This window comes from Puma concolor, chromosome B2 (genome assembly GCF_028749965.1).
Source record: "Puma concolor isolate L17-30 chromosome B2, mPumCon1.1.hap2, whole genome shotgun sequence".
Lineage (NCBI taxonomy): Eukaryota > Metazoa > Chordata > Mammalia > Carnivora > Felidae > Puma > Puma concolor.
The window spans coordinates 141,351,847-141,368,379 of record NC_141671.1 but is presented as its reverse complement, the minus strand read 5'-3'; the positions used below and the strand labels follow the sequence as shown (position 1 = coordinate 141,368,379).

At 36.0% G+C, this 16,533-nt stretch overlaps 1 protein-coding gene across 8 annotated transcripts in view; it reads right to left on the bottom strand.

Moving 5' to 3' along the window:
* SCAF8 (SR-related CTD associated factor 8) overlaps nucleotides 1-16,533 on the bottom strand; it is a 204,349-nt gene that overhangs the window by 141,082 nt on the left and 46,734 nt on the right. For all 8 annotated transcript variants that reach the window (XR_015251666.1, XR_015251665.1, XR_015251667.1 and 5 more), the window contains 6 exons: nucleotides 9,861-10,022; nucleotides 8,678-8,831; nucleotides 7,483-7,613; nucleotides 4,474-4,650; nucleotides 3,311-3,390; nucleotides 1,452-1,569 (listed from right to left, as the gene is read on the bottom strand). Coding sequence is in view for 5 of the 8 variants with exons in the window: in XM_086708209.1 (XP_086564335.1) it covers nucleotides 1,452-1,569; nucleotides 3,311-3,390; nucleotides 4,474-4,650; nucleotides 7,483-7,613; nucleotides 8,678-8,831; nucleotides 9,861-10,022 (822 nt within the window). In the remaining 3 variants the exon portion in view is untranslated. The remainder of the gene's footprint in view (nucleotides 1-1,451; nucleotides 1,570-3,310; nucleotides 3,391-4,473; nucleotides 4,651-7,482; nucleotides 7,614-8,677; nucleotides 8,832-9,860; nucleotides 10,023-16,533) is intronic.

Sequence of the window (16,533 nt, the reverse complement as noted above, 5' to 3'; positions counted from 1 at the left end):
AAATGTTTGCCATACCTTTAATCTAAAATAACTCTTCCCTTTGGGGCACCTGGTGGTTTAATCAGTTAAGCATCCAACTTCGGCTCAGGTCATGATCTCACAGTTCACGGGTTCGAGCCCTGTGTTGAGCACTGTGCTGACACCTCAGAGCCTGGAGCCTGCTTCAGATTCTGTGTCTTCCTCTCTCTGCCCCTCCCCTGCTCGTGCTTAGTCTCCCTCTCAAAAATATATAAACCTTAAAAAAAATTTTTTTTTAAGTAACTCTTCTGTCTTCTTTATTTCTACTGTCCTTCACTTGCACCTCTACCATCACAGGAACTAGAATTCTTCCCTATGTTCATACAGATGTATGTGCTCCATTAGAGAAGAGACTACTTGAGGCCAGATGCTTTTTTGTTCATCTCGTATATATCATTTGTCTAACAATGTATCACTCGTATTTTAAAAATGTTTATACTATTATTTTAGTGCCAAAAAGTTTTAATTTTTTTTTAATGTTTGTTTATTTCTGAGACAGAGACAGAGCATGAGTGGGGGAGGGGCAGAGAGAGAGAGGGAGGCACAGAATCTGAAGGAGGCTCCAGGCTCCAAGCTGTCAGCACAGAGCCCGACGCTGGGCTCGAACTCACAAACCGTGAGATCATGACCTGAGCCAAAGTTGGTCATTCAACCGACTGAGCTACCCAGGCGCCCCCAAAACGTTTTAGATACTAGGAAAGAGTGTGATTGGGTGGCCGGGGGGGGGGGGGGGGGGAGGAGATTTGAAAAGTCTTATTTAAACAGTTTATATCTGTATTTCTCATATAGAGCAAAAATAGGCTTTGTAATGGATTAACCCTGCCTTTGCCACTTTATCAATTCTAAGATATGATTCTTCTTCATATATTATCCCTGTAATTTATAGGATTCTTGTAACTCCATGGGATGTTGTATTTTTGAAGTGATTAAAAATTCTTAGCCATACATAAAATAATGATGCATCTTAGGACTAATGATATATGATATCAGCTGTATATTTTTGCAATGGATGTTTCATTTTACTAAGGTACAACTTTCTGTAATGTACAATGGGCATCAAAAATCTATCTCACAGCATTAAATGTTATCATGCCTCACAAACCTCCTGCCACACGATAATAGCCTAATTAAAAATAGCAATCTATTTTGCCATCATCACCATCAACAGAAGCAAAATCATCATGACCTTGTTTGATTGGGAATTGAGCAGAGAGGAAAGCACGTGAAGTTTCAAGTTGTAATACGAGAACACCACCTCGAGTGTACCGAGCACATGCATATATCCAGAACACATTCTGGTAACAAAAAATATAAAGGTTCTGAAAAGGCTGATCTTGTAATAAAGTTGAAGAAAAACCACCATCCTTGAGAAACAACATTTTACAGAACACAGGCAGCAATAACTCTAAAGACCACAAGATGGAGTTATAAACCTTTTGAGGCTGTTGCTGTTCCAGGAGCTGCTGTCTGAGATGTTCAAGGTTTTGCTGCTGTAGTTGTTCTGCTATCTGATGAAAAATTGAATTGTTCACAGATTCTGAAACATGAGAACTAGAAGAAAAAAATAAATGGAAATACATTTTAAAACCCAGTAAAGATAATATGAAAATAAGTGAATATTCAACTCCCCCAATGCCAATTAAATGAAACATACTCTACTACAATGTTTACTTTTGAAATATTAAGAGAAAATGGAATACCTCAGAACATTAATATGTTAAAATAGAAAGATCCTCTCCAATAGTCTTTCAATAGATGGATAACATGTTAAAGATACTCTGATGGAAGATCTGTTATTATGGTCTCAAGCTATTAAATGCATATAAATTAGTATTTTTTACATTAGAGCATTTTAAGAAAATCTCAATGAAAACACATAAAAACAGTTAAATGTATTTAAACATTGTCACTTTAACTCCTTCTCTAAGATAGCGGGAGAAATGGTCTATCAATCAGTACATGTGAAATCTACAATTGTAATTGACCATAAACTTTATAAAACTAATCTGCTTTCTTTAGAAAAGCATTCAAATTATTAGGTATGTTAACAGAAACAGTATTTAGGTAAGAGGAAATAATAATTTAACTATACTCTGGGAAATTCACACCTGGAATACACCTGGAATTCTGGGTGCCACAAGGTAAGACATGAACAAAAAAGAGGGCATCCCAAAAGGGGCAATCAGGATGGTGAGAAGTCTTGAAACAGTTGAAAAAAAGTGTACTTCATCTGGAGCAAATAAACCTAAGGGGAAGAATGATACCTAACTTCAAATATTGAAAGGCTATGTCTCAAAAGATAATGGAGCAAATGTTTCCTTGCTTCAGAATGCCAAACAGATCAGTGTGTGTTAAGTAAATCATACAAGACTCAGTAACAAGAAATTATTTAACTTCTCATCATATAAGGCATAAAAATGAAACATTACAAAACACCTTATCAGAACCATTAAAGGAGATTCTTACATTGTTCAGGACACTGATCTAACATGATCTTAAATATTTCTCCTCTAACTTTATAATTCACAATCTAAAACATTAGTTTTTAATTTTTCAAGTAGAATATCTTTACCAAAAGGATATATTTGTATTTTTATGTATATAAATGTTTTTTAAAAATGTTATCCCAATATATAAAACTAATAACCTCTGCTTAAAACAAGATTCCCAGAGGTGATCTCCCCATTCATCACCCCTCCTCCAAACCCCCAACTTCTACACCCCCACTCTCCAACATCCTCTTCCCCACTGGTCTTTTCTCAAACCCACAAGAACCTAGGGCTGCACAGAACTGTTTGAGAAAAATAAAAAACACTAATCTAAATAAAAATATACAATCCATATCTTTAAAAAAAACCGAAGTCCCTACAGTCCTAATCCTTACTCCTGCTTAGTCAGAAACACTCCCAGAATCTGGCAGACTTCCTAGAAGTAGTCACTGACATTAGAAGCAAGCTTCTTTCCTATTATTTAAAATATTCTTACAACTGAATTAAATAACATAAAGCCTAATACAGACAGAAAATATCACAACTAGATTTATCAACATCTATCAATTTCCCTGTAAAGAATTTTGATATATCCCAAATATTTGCAAAGATCTGAGAGTCCAAATAATAGAGGGAGGCAACAAGACAAAACCCCACCATCTTTCTGTAGTGTGAGTGCTCAACAACCTGAAATTATATCCCAACTTATTCACAGTACACTTGGTGGTTCAGGAGGCAATGTCCCATCCAATGTTTATCGCAGTAATGGGAAAAGTTTATAGTTATAAAGAAAGAATTCTTACAGTTGAGAAGCTGAAATTTCCTTTTTGGGTTCTTCACTATGCTCAGAATCTTCCCCAAAATCAAACCTATCCATCAACTTCTAAGTGGTGGGGAGGCGGGGGGAGGAAAAAAAAAAAGAGAAAGACAAATTAAAAAGTGCTTCACATGAAAGTATGTTACTAATGCTATTCTGAATGTCAATAACATCCCATTAATTTACCTGTACCATTTAATACAAAAATGTTTTATATAATCTTATGTTATGCTATAACAAAGCATTTAACTGAGTGGATCTTTATTTTAAAGTACTCTGACATACACTGCCTTATGTAACAAAACAAATCACAACACACAGAATAAATACTGATGCTTTATAAAAGACTGGGATTAAAATATTTAAGTGGCTTCCCAATGAGAATGAAGCTTGATTGAAAAACATCTGCAACTATAATCAATGGATCTATTCCTAGTACATTTCTCTTCTTAGGATGCTCTACTATCTTTTACATGACCGATTTAAAGGTTTTTTTATGTGGTTTAGCTATTTATTTTCAGACTAAGGTGCTAGCTAAAAAAGTCTAATAACAAAACAAATCAACATTTGTTTTCCTTAAAAAATACAGCAGCAGAAGCACAAATAATATGGGTAATACTTCCAAGATATCTTAATAGTCCCATAATTAACAAGACTATTGAGGCTAACACAATAAATTACACATGAATGATTTTCAACTTTAAAACCACTATTCTTTATAGTCAGGCCTCAATTTATCATAATATTACAGCATATTGACAACTTGCAGAGAAGTGCTCCTTTGAATTTCCACATTTTGAACAATTATAATTTTAGCAAGTTAAAATTTTACAACATAGAACATGAAAATTAGCATATTTGTAACATCCATAAAAGAAATTCAAAAATTCAGAAAATTATCATTTGCCTCAACGGTGAAAAAACAATTTTACCAACTAGTTAACTTCAGTTAAAAGAGAATATTCTAAATGTTTTAAGTGGAGTTCTTTCGGAAGCCTAAACTTTTTGTAAAATTCATAATGCCTTATACAGTCCAATGCATATTATAATAGTTCTATAATAAAACGTAGTGTACAGACTTAGAATCCACACGATAGCACATACAATTGAACACTTCATACAGAACAGATCCGATAACGTAATCTCTACCTTGTTGAAAGACACCCCCTGTTCTAAGGGGTTCAGGGTGTTGGCCGCTGCAGCTGCCGCCGTCAGCTGGGCCGTGAGAGCTTGCAACTGCACAACCAGCCCAGCATCCAGGGCCTGCAGGATAGAAGGCTGAGGCTTCTGCTGCTGGAGTTGTAAAGTTTGTATCAACTGCTGAAGCTGGAAGGGAAAAAAGGAAAAGTCATTACAAACACATGCTGAGTTTTATTTGTAAGAATACCCACCTAAAACTTTCAGTCAATAAAATTCTACATCCTACAGTCTTTGGAAAAATAAAAATTTATATGAACTCAAAACAACAATTAAAAAAAAAAGATTTTAAAAAAATCCTTAATAGGTCTTCTGTGCTTCTGGGAAGTCTTGAACTTTAAGCCTAATAAAGTGGTCATATCTTAACAGGTAAAGAACTCGTCATACACAGACTGATTTTTTTTTTCATTAAGCTTTTCATTCCTTCTTCAATAAACTCCATCTCTGTAAAAGAACAAGTGACAATTGCTTCTGCTATCTTTCAGATTTCTCATCAGATAACACATCTCCTGAAAGCAGAAAAAGTAAGAAATCTGTCCCCTGGAGCAGTCTCGAAGTAAGGAAATTAAAGGTGAATAGTGCCAACTACTATTGAAAGCAAATCCCTGTTCCCCCTATTCACTCATCCTTTGAAAAAGCAGAAACAACAGTTAAGATCCTGAAGATATTTCATAGTTAGATAAACCCTACGTACATCTTACAAGTAATTAATACTTTCCTAATCAAGAACTAAACCTGGGTTAAATCTGAGAATTATCACTTCAAAATAGAAACAACGAATGTGTATTGTTTAAGTGAAGATCAATTTACAGTGGGAGAAGGTACAAAAGCCTTCCAAGATGAAAGGAAGTAATTTCAGGCCTATCTAAAAACAGCAACATAAGAAACAATCTAGAGTCATCTGGCTATCAAATAAACAACTACTACAAGCTAGTAATGGGAGAGCAAAGAAAATAATACAAAAATATATGACAGCTGAGTTACTGCTCCAGAACACACAGGACGGAGGGAGGGAGGGGGAAGGAGGATGAAAGGTAGGGAGAGGAGGAAGGGTGGGGCGGGGGCAGGGAGGGGGGGAGTGAAGGGGGTTAATATATTTTCTGGTTTACACATCTCTTTTGACATCCCCATTTTTCCACACAGCACTGTTACTGTTTCAGTCAGGTTCAAAGCTCCGCAGCATCCTACTTTTCCCTCTACTCAGACTTCATATTCTACCGATTACTGTGTCTTCTTAACTTTCTTTGTACTGTTTCATCTGGAAATTCTTTGTACTATTTCTTCTGGAAAAATCACTTCTCCTGCCAAAATTATTTACTTTAATAGGTGTCTTTTAAATGAGAACATTTTCTTTATGAATTATTTTCAAAACATCATTATCACAAAATAAAATTAATAATTTGATGATTTTATCTAATACCCAATTCAGTTTCCCAATTCGTTTTTACACGTTTAAAACTCTAGAATAGTCCCTTTTTTCTGAGACTGTCCTTTTAGAGTCTACTACTCTATTTTCACATATTCATTACTTCCTTTCCTTTATCACTGTTACCACTACTTGCTATCTCTAGGCTTCTTTCCCCCCTCATCCATTAAAGTACCATTCAGATCATGTGACTTCAACATAAAAACCTGTGGCGATTCCACACTGCTAAGCCCTTTCTTTTTCAGCCCACCATTTCTGTCTTTTGAAACCCATGTCCCACATTTAGGTCTACCATTTCAGATTTGTCATCGTTAACTTCTATACACAGGCCATCTTATCCTCCAGACATCTCAACTCTAAAAGATCTTTTGTGTACCCAGCATTGTTATGCTCTATACACTCACTACTCACTCATTCTACAAAAATGTACTGACCATCTGCTACCTAAACACTGGAGATACATGAGTGAACAAAACAACAAAAAACTCCTCATCCTTCTGTATGTATGTCCTTCATACATTCCAGTGGGAAGAGACAGAGAATGAACAAAATAAGTAAATTATATAATGTAATACAAGATAGATTATATAATGTAATAGAAAAGGGGCGCCTGGTTGGCTCAGTCAGTTAGGCATCCGGCTCTTGATTTCAGTTCAGGTCATGATCTCATGGTTTGTGGGATCGAGTCTCGTACTGCTCTCTGCACTGACAGTGTGGAGCCTGCCTGGGATTCTTTCTTTCCATGCCCACCCCCTGCTTGCACACACGCTCTGTCTCAAAATAAGTTAAAATAAACTTAAAAAAAAGAAAGAAAGAAAGAAAGAAGGCAGGCAGGTGATAGGAAAAAGAAGTATGGGGGTGCAAGAATGTGCCGTTAAGAATGTGCAGTTTTAAATCACTTTTTAAAGGACTTAGTGAGGTGAGATTTAAACAAAAACTTACAGGTGGCTGAAATCTCATGAATATCTGGAAAAAGAGTTTGGGGGATTTTATTGCACAGATCATAATAAATTTGGTTTTTAAAGGACAGGTTAAAAAAAAAAAAAAGAAGATGCTAAGAATGAGCTATCTTCAAATCCTACCATGACTAGTTCTATTTCAAAGTCTCATTTCAAATGCCACTCCTCAAAAACACCTTCTCTTGGCTACCCTCCCTAGTTCTGACCCCTTCTCCGAAACCGAGTCCCTCTAAAAATTCACTCTGTTTTAACTTATGTGTCACTACCTAAATAAAGTTTTATGCTTAAGAAAGACATCTTTCCCAAGACAGAAGACCTCCCTGTCTTGTCAGCGGAGTAACAATAGCATCTAATAATATTTGGCAAAAACTAGGTGCTGAATCAATATTTTAGCGTAAAATGCATTTTTTATAGAACAGCACATATAACGATGTTTTACTAAATTTAAAACAAAGGCAAGCTACCGAGTACTAGTGTGATCTCATTTTTACAAAATAAGAAAACACATATTATATAGGTGGTACATTATGAAAATGAGCTCTAAATCACTGTTCATGTAACAAAAAAAATGCTCACCTGTTGGCCTTGAGGACTTTGTAAGATCTGAGCTACAGCGGCAAGTGTATCTGTATTTGTTATCTGAGATACCCATGGATCGGGCAGACCCTGGACAACATTGGCTGGAGTAACAGGTGTCACAGGTGTTCCTTTTAAAAAAGACATACCCACCCAAACAAATATGTAAAGTAAATAAATAAGACTTGGAAAGGTAGAGAGATTTGCTTTGTCACTTTTGTAAAATATATACAAACTTAAATAAATGTTTTTATTTTATTGTATAATTACAGAATTAGGTAGGTTGAAAAAAAATACCAAAAGGATCTGTCCATACTTGTCCTCATTAACTAAGCTACTACTTTAAAGGAGCCTACAATGCTTAGAAGTCATTAAAAATCTTACTACAGAAGAAGATTCAATGACAGGAGGAAATATTCAAAATATAATTTTAAAAAATATAAAACAGTATGTATAATATGAAGCTATTTTTGTTTAAAATGGATGTATATGAGGACACCTTGGTGGCTCAGTTAAAATGTCCAACTCTTGGTTTCAGCCCAGGTCACGATCTCATAGACATATTGGGCTCTGTGCTGACAGCACAGAGCCTGCTTGAGATTCTCTCTCTCCCTCTCTCTTTGCTCCTCCCCTGGTTGCTCTCTCTAAGTAAATAAACTTAAAAAACAAAAAACAAAAAAGGATGTATAGGTGTATAGACACAGACACACACAACAAAAACTAAATATAAACCAAATGTTAATACTTAAATTATTATAAATTTTAAATGTCATTTAAATATACTTCAAAAAACAGGATTTTCAGATTATTATGAAAGTATTCTTGGCTCCATTAAATAATTTTTTCAGGGTTCCTTATAAATATTAAGTTCCCCTACTAAACTGTGAGTATTGAGGTGATTTACATGCAAGTTTAAAAGACTACAGGCAGCCTAAACCAGGAAAAAAACCTAAGTGACAAACCAATTTCCCAACATTCATTATATTTGTTACTAGGGATTTAAAACATTTTTAGAAAAGAATTACACACAAATATAAAATCTGAGTTTATTTTTCCTTCAAATTACATTTCCTTTCAGTTATCTAATGCTAGATAAATTCTCCTGCACTGTCAAACGGTTATTTTACGTATGAATAATCACCTGAAAAACAGGAGTAGAATATTCGGAGAACAAATCTCTAAGGAAGGAACATACCTGGGGTGTTGCTCATAGCAGCAGTAGTACTGGCCAAAACAGGTGTGACAACCGGGGGAGGAATCCCTGCTGCCATATCCAGAAGAGGCTGAATAATCTCACTCTTAAACACATTATTTTTCTGCCATAAGTTTAATACTCTCACTATTTTACTCTAGAGGTAAAAAGAAAAATGACATTTTAATTTTTTTGCTTTCAGAGCCTTAGCACAGTCATTTCAGAGACTATTTGAGCAGCGAATGGGAAGGACGGGTTAAAATACTTCTATAGTCCTTTCTACCTCTGAAATCATGTTTCTGTAATTTTGCATTTGCTTCACACACTTGGAAAAAAAGGTTCATCTGGATAGATATACAAGGCAAATGAAAGCCACATTTAGCGAAAGGCAAGAATGGCAACTAGGTTCCAGCTTCTATGTGAGGTCTGAGGAGATCGCTGGTTAGGGCTGGCTGGAGACTGCATTCAGGCTGCTGAGGTGATCAGGATTCATCTCAGCACCAAAGCTGTATTTACAGGTCATTTTAACTTTATTTTTTAAACAAATAACAAACTTCAGGACAAACTACATGACTTTTTAAAAATTTAATAGTGCAATCAACCTATCAGAAGAGATTACTAAATTTCCAAATTAGCATCCAAAATAAGTAAAATTCTAACATCTCTGGACACACATAAACTTTTTTATTCTCTGTCAGGTTCCAAAGCCTTCTTTTTATGTGGTATGGAATATTTATTCACTCAGACTGGCAGGCAGCAGTGTGGTTTCTGGCACTGGTGAAACTCCACCATAAGAAAATAAATGCAGTTATTTTCTATCAACTGCTTGGCAGACCCATGTTTCATAGACACTTAATAGGTGCATATCAGCTCAGGTCAAATATCAAAACACTGAATTAGTTTTGTGTGCAAATAAATAAGCTTTTAGTGTATTTCCAAAAGCTTATTATAGCCAGTTTAACACCAACCAACTGCTTCAATAAGTTAAAAATTGGCAAAATCATCTACATCTCTCCACTTTCAGAAGATTCTAAGAATCTCAGAACATGGATAGTGTAATAACTAAATATTCAAATTCAAAATTACTTAAAGGGTAACAAAATCATAAATTAAGATAATCCAGAGTCTCATTAAGACCAAAAGGTAATGTAATGACTTAAAAAAAAAAAAAAAAAAAAAAGCATACCTTATCATCCCCAGGGCAACGATATAAATTCTGGAAAGTACTAATGATGTTATTACTAAATCTGGGTGCAAACACATCCTTTTCTTGACCAAACTGATGTCGAGATTGTCGTACAATAGAGTCAATAACATAAAGTCCAGGTACCTTGTATTCTGGTTTACACTGATAGAAAAAAGAAGAGTAGGAAGGGAAGGAATAATGAGAAGGAAGGTAACCTTCATTATAAATCCTATACAAGTACAGAAACAATGCTTATGTAGACATAATGAACATTCAGACACTGACTATTCCACACCATCTGTCTCTAGAATAGCATCTTAAACAATCTACTTTGGCTACTCCAGACACCCAGTTCAACTGCCAATCACCTAAGTTCTGTAATAGTACTGCATAACTAGCTTGGATGACAAATAAAAGAATAAACAAGGCACTGTTATAAGAACATTTTTTTTCTTTAATGATTTTGAAAAGCCACAAGGAAGGAAGCAGCAAATTTAGGAAAGAGCTCTAGAAAAAAGCATGGCCAACATGTACTAAACTTCATCTGAAATGTGTAACAAAGGGGTTTCTGTACTAAGGAAGGAACAAATAACAAGACGAACTATAACACCGTATATACACCGACCCTAAAGTCTCAAAAGTTTTCTCAACTACCACACCTGTAAGAAAGATAAGACACTACCATTGTGATTACAAGAATCTATCCTATAAAAATATTTTTTAGCTACTCCACTGATAAATGTTTCTCAACATTCTTCTCCACCACCCAAATTGAGGAATATAATATAAGCCTCCTACTTTCTTGCCAGAAGCTTTTCTAGCCTATCTGGTCAGGTGAGCACAATGAAGAATCCTTTTACTATTAAGCTTACTGCTCCTGGTTTGTCCCTATATCCAGAAGCATAAGAAAACCTGCTTCTCAAGCATATGTTACTTAACATGGAATCATGGCTGCAAGGTTCAACTTTCGGGTGTAATTAGGTAAGTATTTCACCTAAAGTAACTTCCTGGCAATCATATATGGCACTAAAGTACAATTACATTCTTGAAAAATCCTTGGAAACTCAAGTACCTCAATCCACCCCCAACACACACGCACGCACGCACACACACACACATTTCTAATGGCATTATCAATGGAGACAATGAGTGATTCCATTCTGCAAAAAGACAAGATGATGCTTCATTTGTTCCTTCAAATACTCTTTTTTTTTTTTAAGTTTATTGATTTTGAGAGAGACAGTGTGAGTAGGGGAGGGGCAAGAGGGGGGGAGGGGGGGGGGGGGAGGGAGGGAGGGAGGGAGGGAGAGGGAGAGGGAGAGAGAGAGAATGAATATCCCAAGCAGGCTCCACACCATCAGTGCACAGCCCAAGAGCTGGACGCTTAACCAACTGAGCCACCCAGGCACCTCCTTTCAAATACTCTTCAAGAACATTATCCTTAGAAGTCTTATTTACTCAAGAAAATGAGGAGTCCTTTAGCACCAATTCACAGTATCTACTGCAACATTCTGACTGTTAAGAACTTGAAATATTTCATAGAAGGGCAATAATGTTGGTGTTTGGATACTGAAGTTTTATGTGAACCTACCTAAAGGTTGAAAGTTAAGGTTTTTGAAAGTCTGAAATAGTTTTCCCTCAAGTTCCAAAAACATTGAGCATTATTTGTCCTTCAGCTCATGTATCTGGCCAAGGCTATTTTCCTGATTACTACACATTCAAAGAAACAGAAACCTAACCAAGCAAAAAATGTATCTTAGTAAAGAGAAGAAAAATTTTAAATTTAATGAAAAGCAGGATATTCATTTTGTTAAAATGTATCTATTCCCTAATGCCACAAATATAGATAAGTGATTAATAATTATTTATTAAATATTTTATTGGCATTTTAATTTTCCTAAAGACAAAATAATCTGAAATATTTCATATAAATAACTACCCTGAGAGTAAGACTGAACAGAATTTAGAAGTTGCTCATAAGAACTTCAGAAATTAATACTGAATGCTAAGTAATGAATGTACTAAATTTTTAAGAAATGCATCTTTTTCTTTGATGTGTACAAAAACTCAGATTACAAACTCACAACACAGAAGAATCATGAGTGCATAAGATAATAAATGGACCTTTATGGCCTACTGTGAAGATTCCAAAGGTTCAAAAATATATTAGCAGTTTAGTAATAAGCTGTAAGGCCTAAGGGAAAAAACATTTCTTCATCCACAGGATCTTTAGATATACTATACATTAAAATGTTGTGGGACAGATTTTCCTTATAGATTAGGTACTATTAGTCACATAAAATGACAAAAAAAAAAATTCTTAAGTATGACCTCATGCTTTAAAATAACTTAATAATTGGTAAACATAGCTAAGTCCACAAATAGAAACCTAAGGAAAAATTAAAAACAAAAATGTGAAATGTTTTTTCAATTTTCTCTTCAAGTTCTATCAGTACTAAAAATGCAGTAATTCTTTTTTTTTTTTTTAATTTTTTTTTTTTTAATGTTTATTTATTTTTTTGGGACAGAGAGAGACAGAGCATGAACGGGGGAGGGGCAGAGAGAGAGGGAGACACAGAATCAGAAACAGGCTCCAGGCTCTGAGCCATCAGCCCAGAGCCCGACGCGGGGCTCGAACTCACGGACCGCGAGATCGTGACCTGGCTGAAGTCGGACGCTTAACCGACTGCGCCACCCAGGCGCCCCAAAAATGCAGTAATTCTTAAGGCTTTCCACTGGTATGAGAAATTTTTACTCTTTAAATAATAAGCATAAACTTATGTCATATTGAGTTTTCAGTTATTACATCTTCAAACTACATTCTAGTAATTTCTAATTTTTTGTGCTTCAGACATAGCCCTTTTTAAAGGGAGAGAAAGGCAGTAACACAGGGAGAATGCATCTTTGAACATATTTTGTGATTTTCATTCTAATGTTATCTAAGCTATTATGTGAATACCATCAAAGTCAGGGTTTTTTGACAAAAATACTCTCTAGGTTACTTGGACCACATACTTTGCAATACATGAACTATTACATAATCTAATGATTCATTAGACTGAGACTGCAATCAAGATGGCAGAGCAGCATGGAGACTCTCAGCTGGTCTCCTCCCTGAAACGCAGCTAGATCAGTACTATATAACACATAGCATTTATATAACAATTCTATTATTAGAATTTGTGCTGCCATTTTCAGCTATTAAAAGTTAACATTAGGAGCGCTTGTGTGGCTCAGTCAGTTAAGTGTCCAAATTCAGCTCAGGTCATGATCTCAGTCTGTGAGTTCGAGCCCCATGTTGGGCTCTGTGCTGACAGCTCAGAGCCTGGAGCCTGCTTCAGATTCTGTGTCTCCCTCTCTCTCTGCCCCTCCCCTGCTTATGTTCTGTCTCTATCTCAAAAATAAATAAAACATTAAAAAAAATCAAAAAGTTAACATTAAAGGAAACAAAGCTAGAATGGTAAAACCAGAAGCACATGGCTGTACTTGCAAAGCACTGAAGGATGCTGACAAAAGCATGTAGTAAAGGGCTGTTCCCAGGACACGGCCATACCTGACACTACATGAGTTCTCAAAGTGAATACCAGAGAAAAATCCTCTCCTGTTTCTGGCAGAAGGGGGAGAAAAGGAACCATTTTGAGATAGCCAGCAGCATTCTGTTCTTAAGAAGGTATGCGCTCAGGAGAATCTATTTAACCAGAGCCTCAATGACCCAGAGGAAGAATACCCAACTCCAGTCTACTATAGCCATCCTGTCCTGCCTAAGAAGGATTAAGAAAAACTAAGAAGCATGTGTTAAGTCCATGATCCAGAGATACAGGCTCTATAAAAAACCTACAACTAACATCATACTCACTGGTGATAAACTAAAAGTTTTCCCACTAAGACCAAGTATGGATGACAACAAGGTATGGATGCCCCTCTCACCAATGCTTTTCAATATCATATTGGAAGTCCTAGCTAATGCAATAAGACAATAAAAGGAAATAAAAGCTACAAAGATTGGGAAGGAAGGTTCAACAAATACTAAACATATATAATTGAGCCTACAAGATCTTTACTGCTATGAACCAATCTACATATTACTTAAGGAAACAACATTTAATTACATAAATTGGAAACACAAAATAAGTGTAAAGAATAAGTGGTATCTTCTTTTAGATGGTAAACACACTACTTTTCTGTCATTTTTGAAACTTCTGATGATTCAAGTTTTCCCAAAGTGTGCAACCTCAGAAGTTCCAAGAAGTCTGAACTAGAATTTAGAATCACGATAATAGGAATACTAGCTGGGGTTGAAAAAAAGCAAAGAATTCTTTTCTGCAGAGATAAAAGAAGTAAAATCTAGTCCAAACAAAATTAAAAATGTTATGACTGAGATGCAATATCAAATGGACACCACAACAGTAAGGATGGATGAAGCAGAGCAGCAAAGCAGTGATCTAGAAGATAAAATTATGGAGAATAATGAAGCAGAAGAAGAGGGAAACAAAGACAAAAGAGCATGATACAAGACTTAGAGAACTCAGTGACTTTTTAAAAAGGAATAGTATCTGAACCACAGGAGTCCCAGAGGTGAAGAGAGAGAAAAGGGCAGAAGGTTTATGTGAGCAAATTATAGCAGAAAACTTTCCTAGTCTGGGAAAGGACACAGACATCAAAATCCAAGAAGCACAGAGAAATCCCATCAGATTCAACAAAAACCGACCATCACCAAGGCATATCATAGTCAAATTCACAAAATACACAGACAAGGAAAGAACTGTGAGAGCAGCAAGGGAAAAAAAAGTCCTTAACATTTAAGGGAAGGCAAATCAGATTCGCAGCAGACCTATCCACATACACTTGGCAGACCAAAAGGAGCAGCAGGATATATTCAATGTGCTGAATCAGAAAGAATTCTTAATCCAGCAAGGAAAATAGAAGAGATAAGGAGTTTCCCAGACAGACAAAAACTACAGAGTTCATGACAACTGAATCAGACCTACAAGAAATCTTTTTTTTTTTTTTAATTTTTTAACATTTATTTATTTTTGAGAAAGACAGAGAGACGAGTGCAAGCTGGGGAGGGGCAGAGAGAGGGAGACACAGAATCTGAAGAAAGCTCCAGGCTCTGAGCTGTCAGCACAGAGCCCAATGCAGGGCTCGAACTCACAAACCCTGAGATCATGACCTGAACTGAAGTTGGACGCTTAACTGACTGAACCAGCCAGGCGCCTCAGGCTGTAAGAAATTTTAAGGATTCTTTGAGTGGAGAAAAGACAAACATAATAAAAAAGACCCAAAGCAACAAAGACTAGAAAGGACCAGAGAACAACACCAAGTCTACAAGGCAACAAAATTCAACTAAAGTCATATCTTTCAGTACTCACTGTTAATGTCAATGGACTAAACACTCCAATCAAAAGACAAAGGGTATCAAAATGAATAAGAAAACAAGACCCATCTATATACTACTTACAAGAGACCCATTTAATACCTAAAGATACCCACATATTGAAATTAAGGGATCTATCATGCTAATGGTCATCAAAAGAAAGCTGGAGTAACTATACTTATATCAGATGAACTAGAGTTTAAAATAAAGACTAACAAGAGATGAAGAGAGCATTATATCATAATTAAGGGGTCTATCCACCAAGAAGACCTAACAATTGTAAACATTTATGCCCCCAATGTGAAAGAACCCAAATACATAAATCAATTATCAAAAACATAAAGAAACTCACTGACAATACTACCATAGTAGTAGGAGACTTCAATACCCCACTTATAGCAATGGACAGATCATCTAAGCAGAAAATCAACAAGTAAACAATGGCTTTGAAGCACACACTGGACCAGATGGACTCAACAGATATATTCAGAACATTTCATCCTAAAGAAGAATACACATTTTTCTTGAGTGCACATGGAACATTCTCCAGAACAGATCACATAGTGGGACACAAATCAGCCCTCAACAAGTACAAAAAGATGGAGATCATACACTGCATATTTTCAGACCACAACGCTATGAAACTCGAAATCAACCACAAGAAAAAATTTGGAAACACCATGAATACTTCAAGATTAAAGAACACCATAGTGAAGAATGAATGGTTTAATCAAGAAATTAAACAGGAAATTGTTAATTTTTTTTTCTCTTAACGTTTATTTATTTTTGAGACAGAGAGAGACAAAGCATAAACTGGGGAGGGTTAGAGAGAGAGGGAGACACAGAATCTGAAACAGGCTCCAGGATCCGAGCTGTCAGCACAGAGCCCGACGCGGGGCTCGAACTCACGGACCGTGAGATCATGACCTGAGCTGAAGTCGGACGCTCAACCAACTGAGCCACCCGGGCGTCCCAAGGAAATTTAAAAATATACAGAAGCCAATGAAAATGAAAACACAACAGCCCAAAACCTCTGGAAGGCAGCAAAGGCAGTCATAAGAGGCAAGTATATAGCAATCCAGACCTTCCTAAAGAAGAAAGGTCTCAAATACACAACCTAAACCCACACCTAAAAGAGCTGGAAAAAGAACAGCAAATAAAGCCCAAAACCAGCAGAAGAAAGAAAATAATAGATTAGGGCAGAAATCAATGATACTGAAATTAAAATAACAGTAGAACAGATCAATGAAACCAGGAGCTGGTTCTTTGAAAGAATTAACAAAATTGATAAGCCCC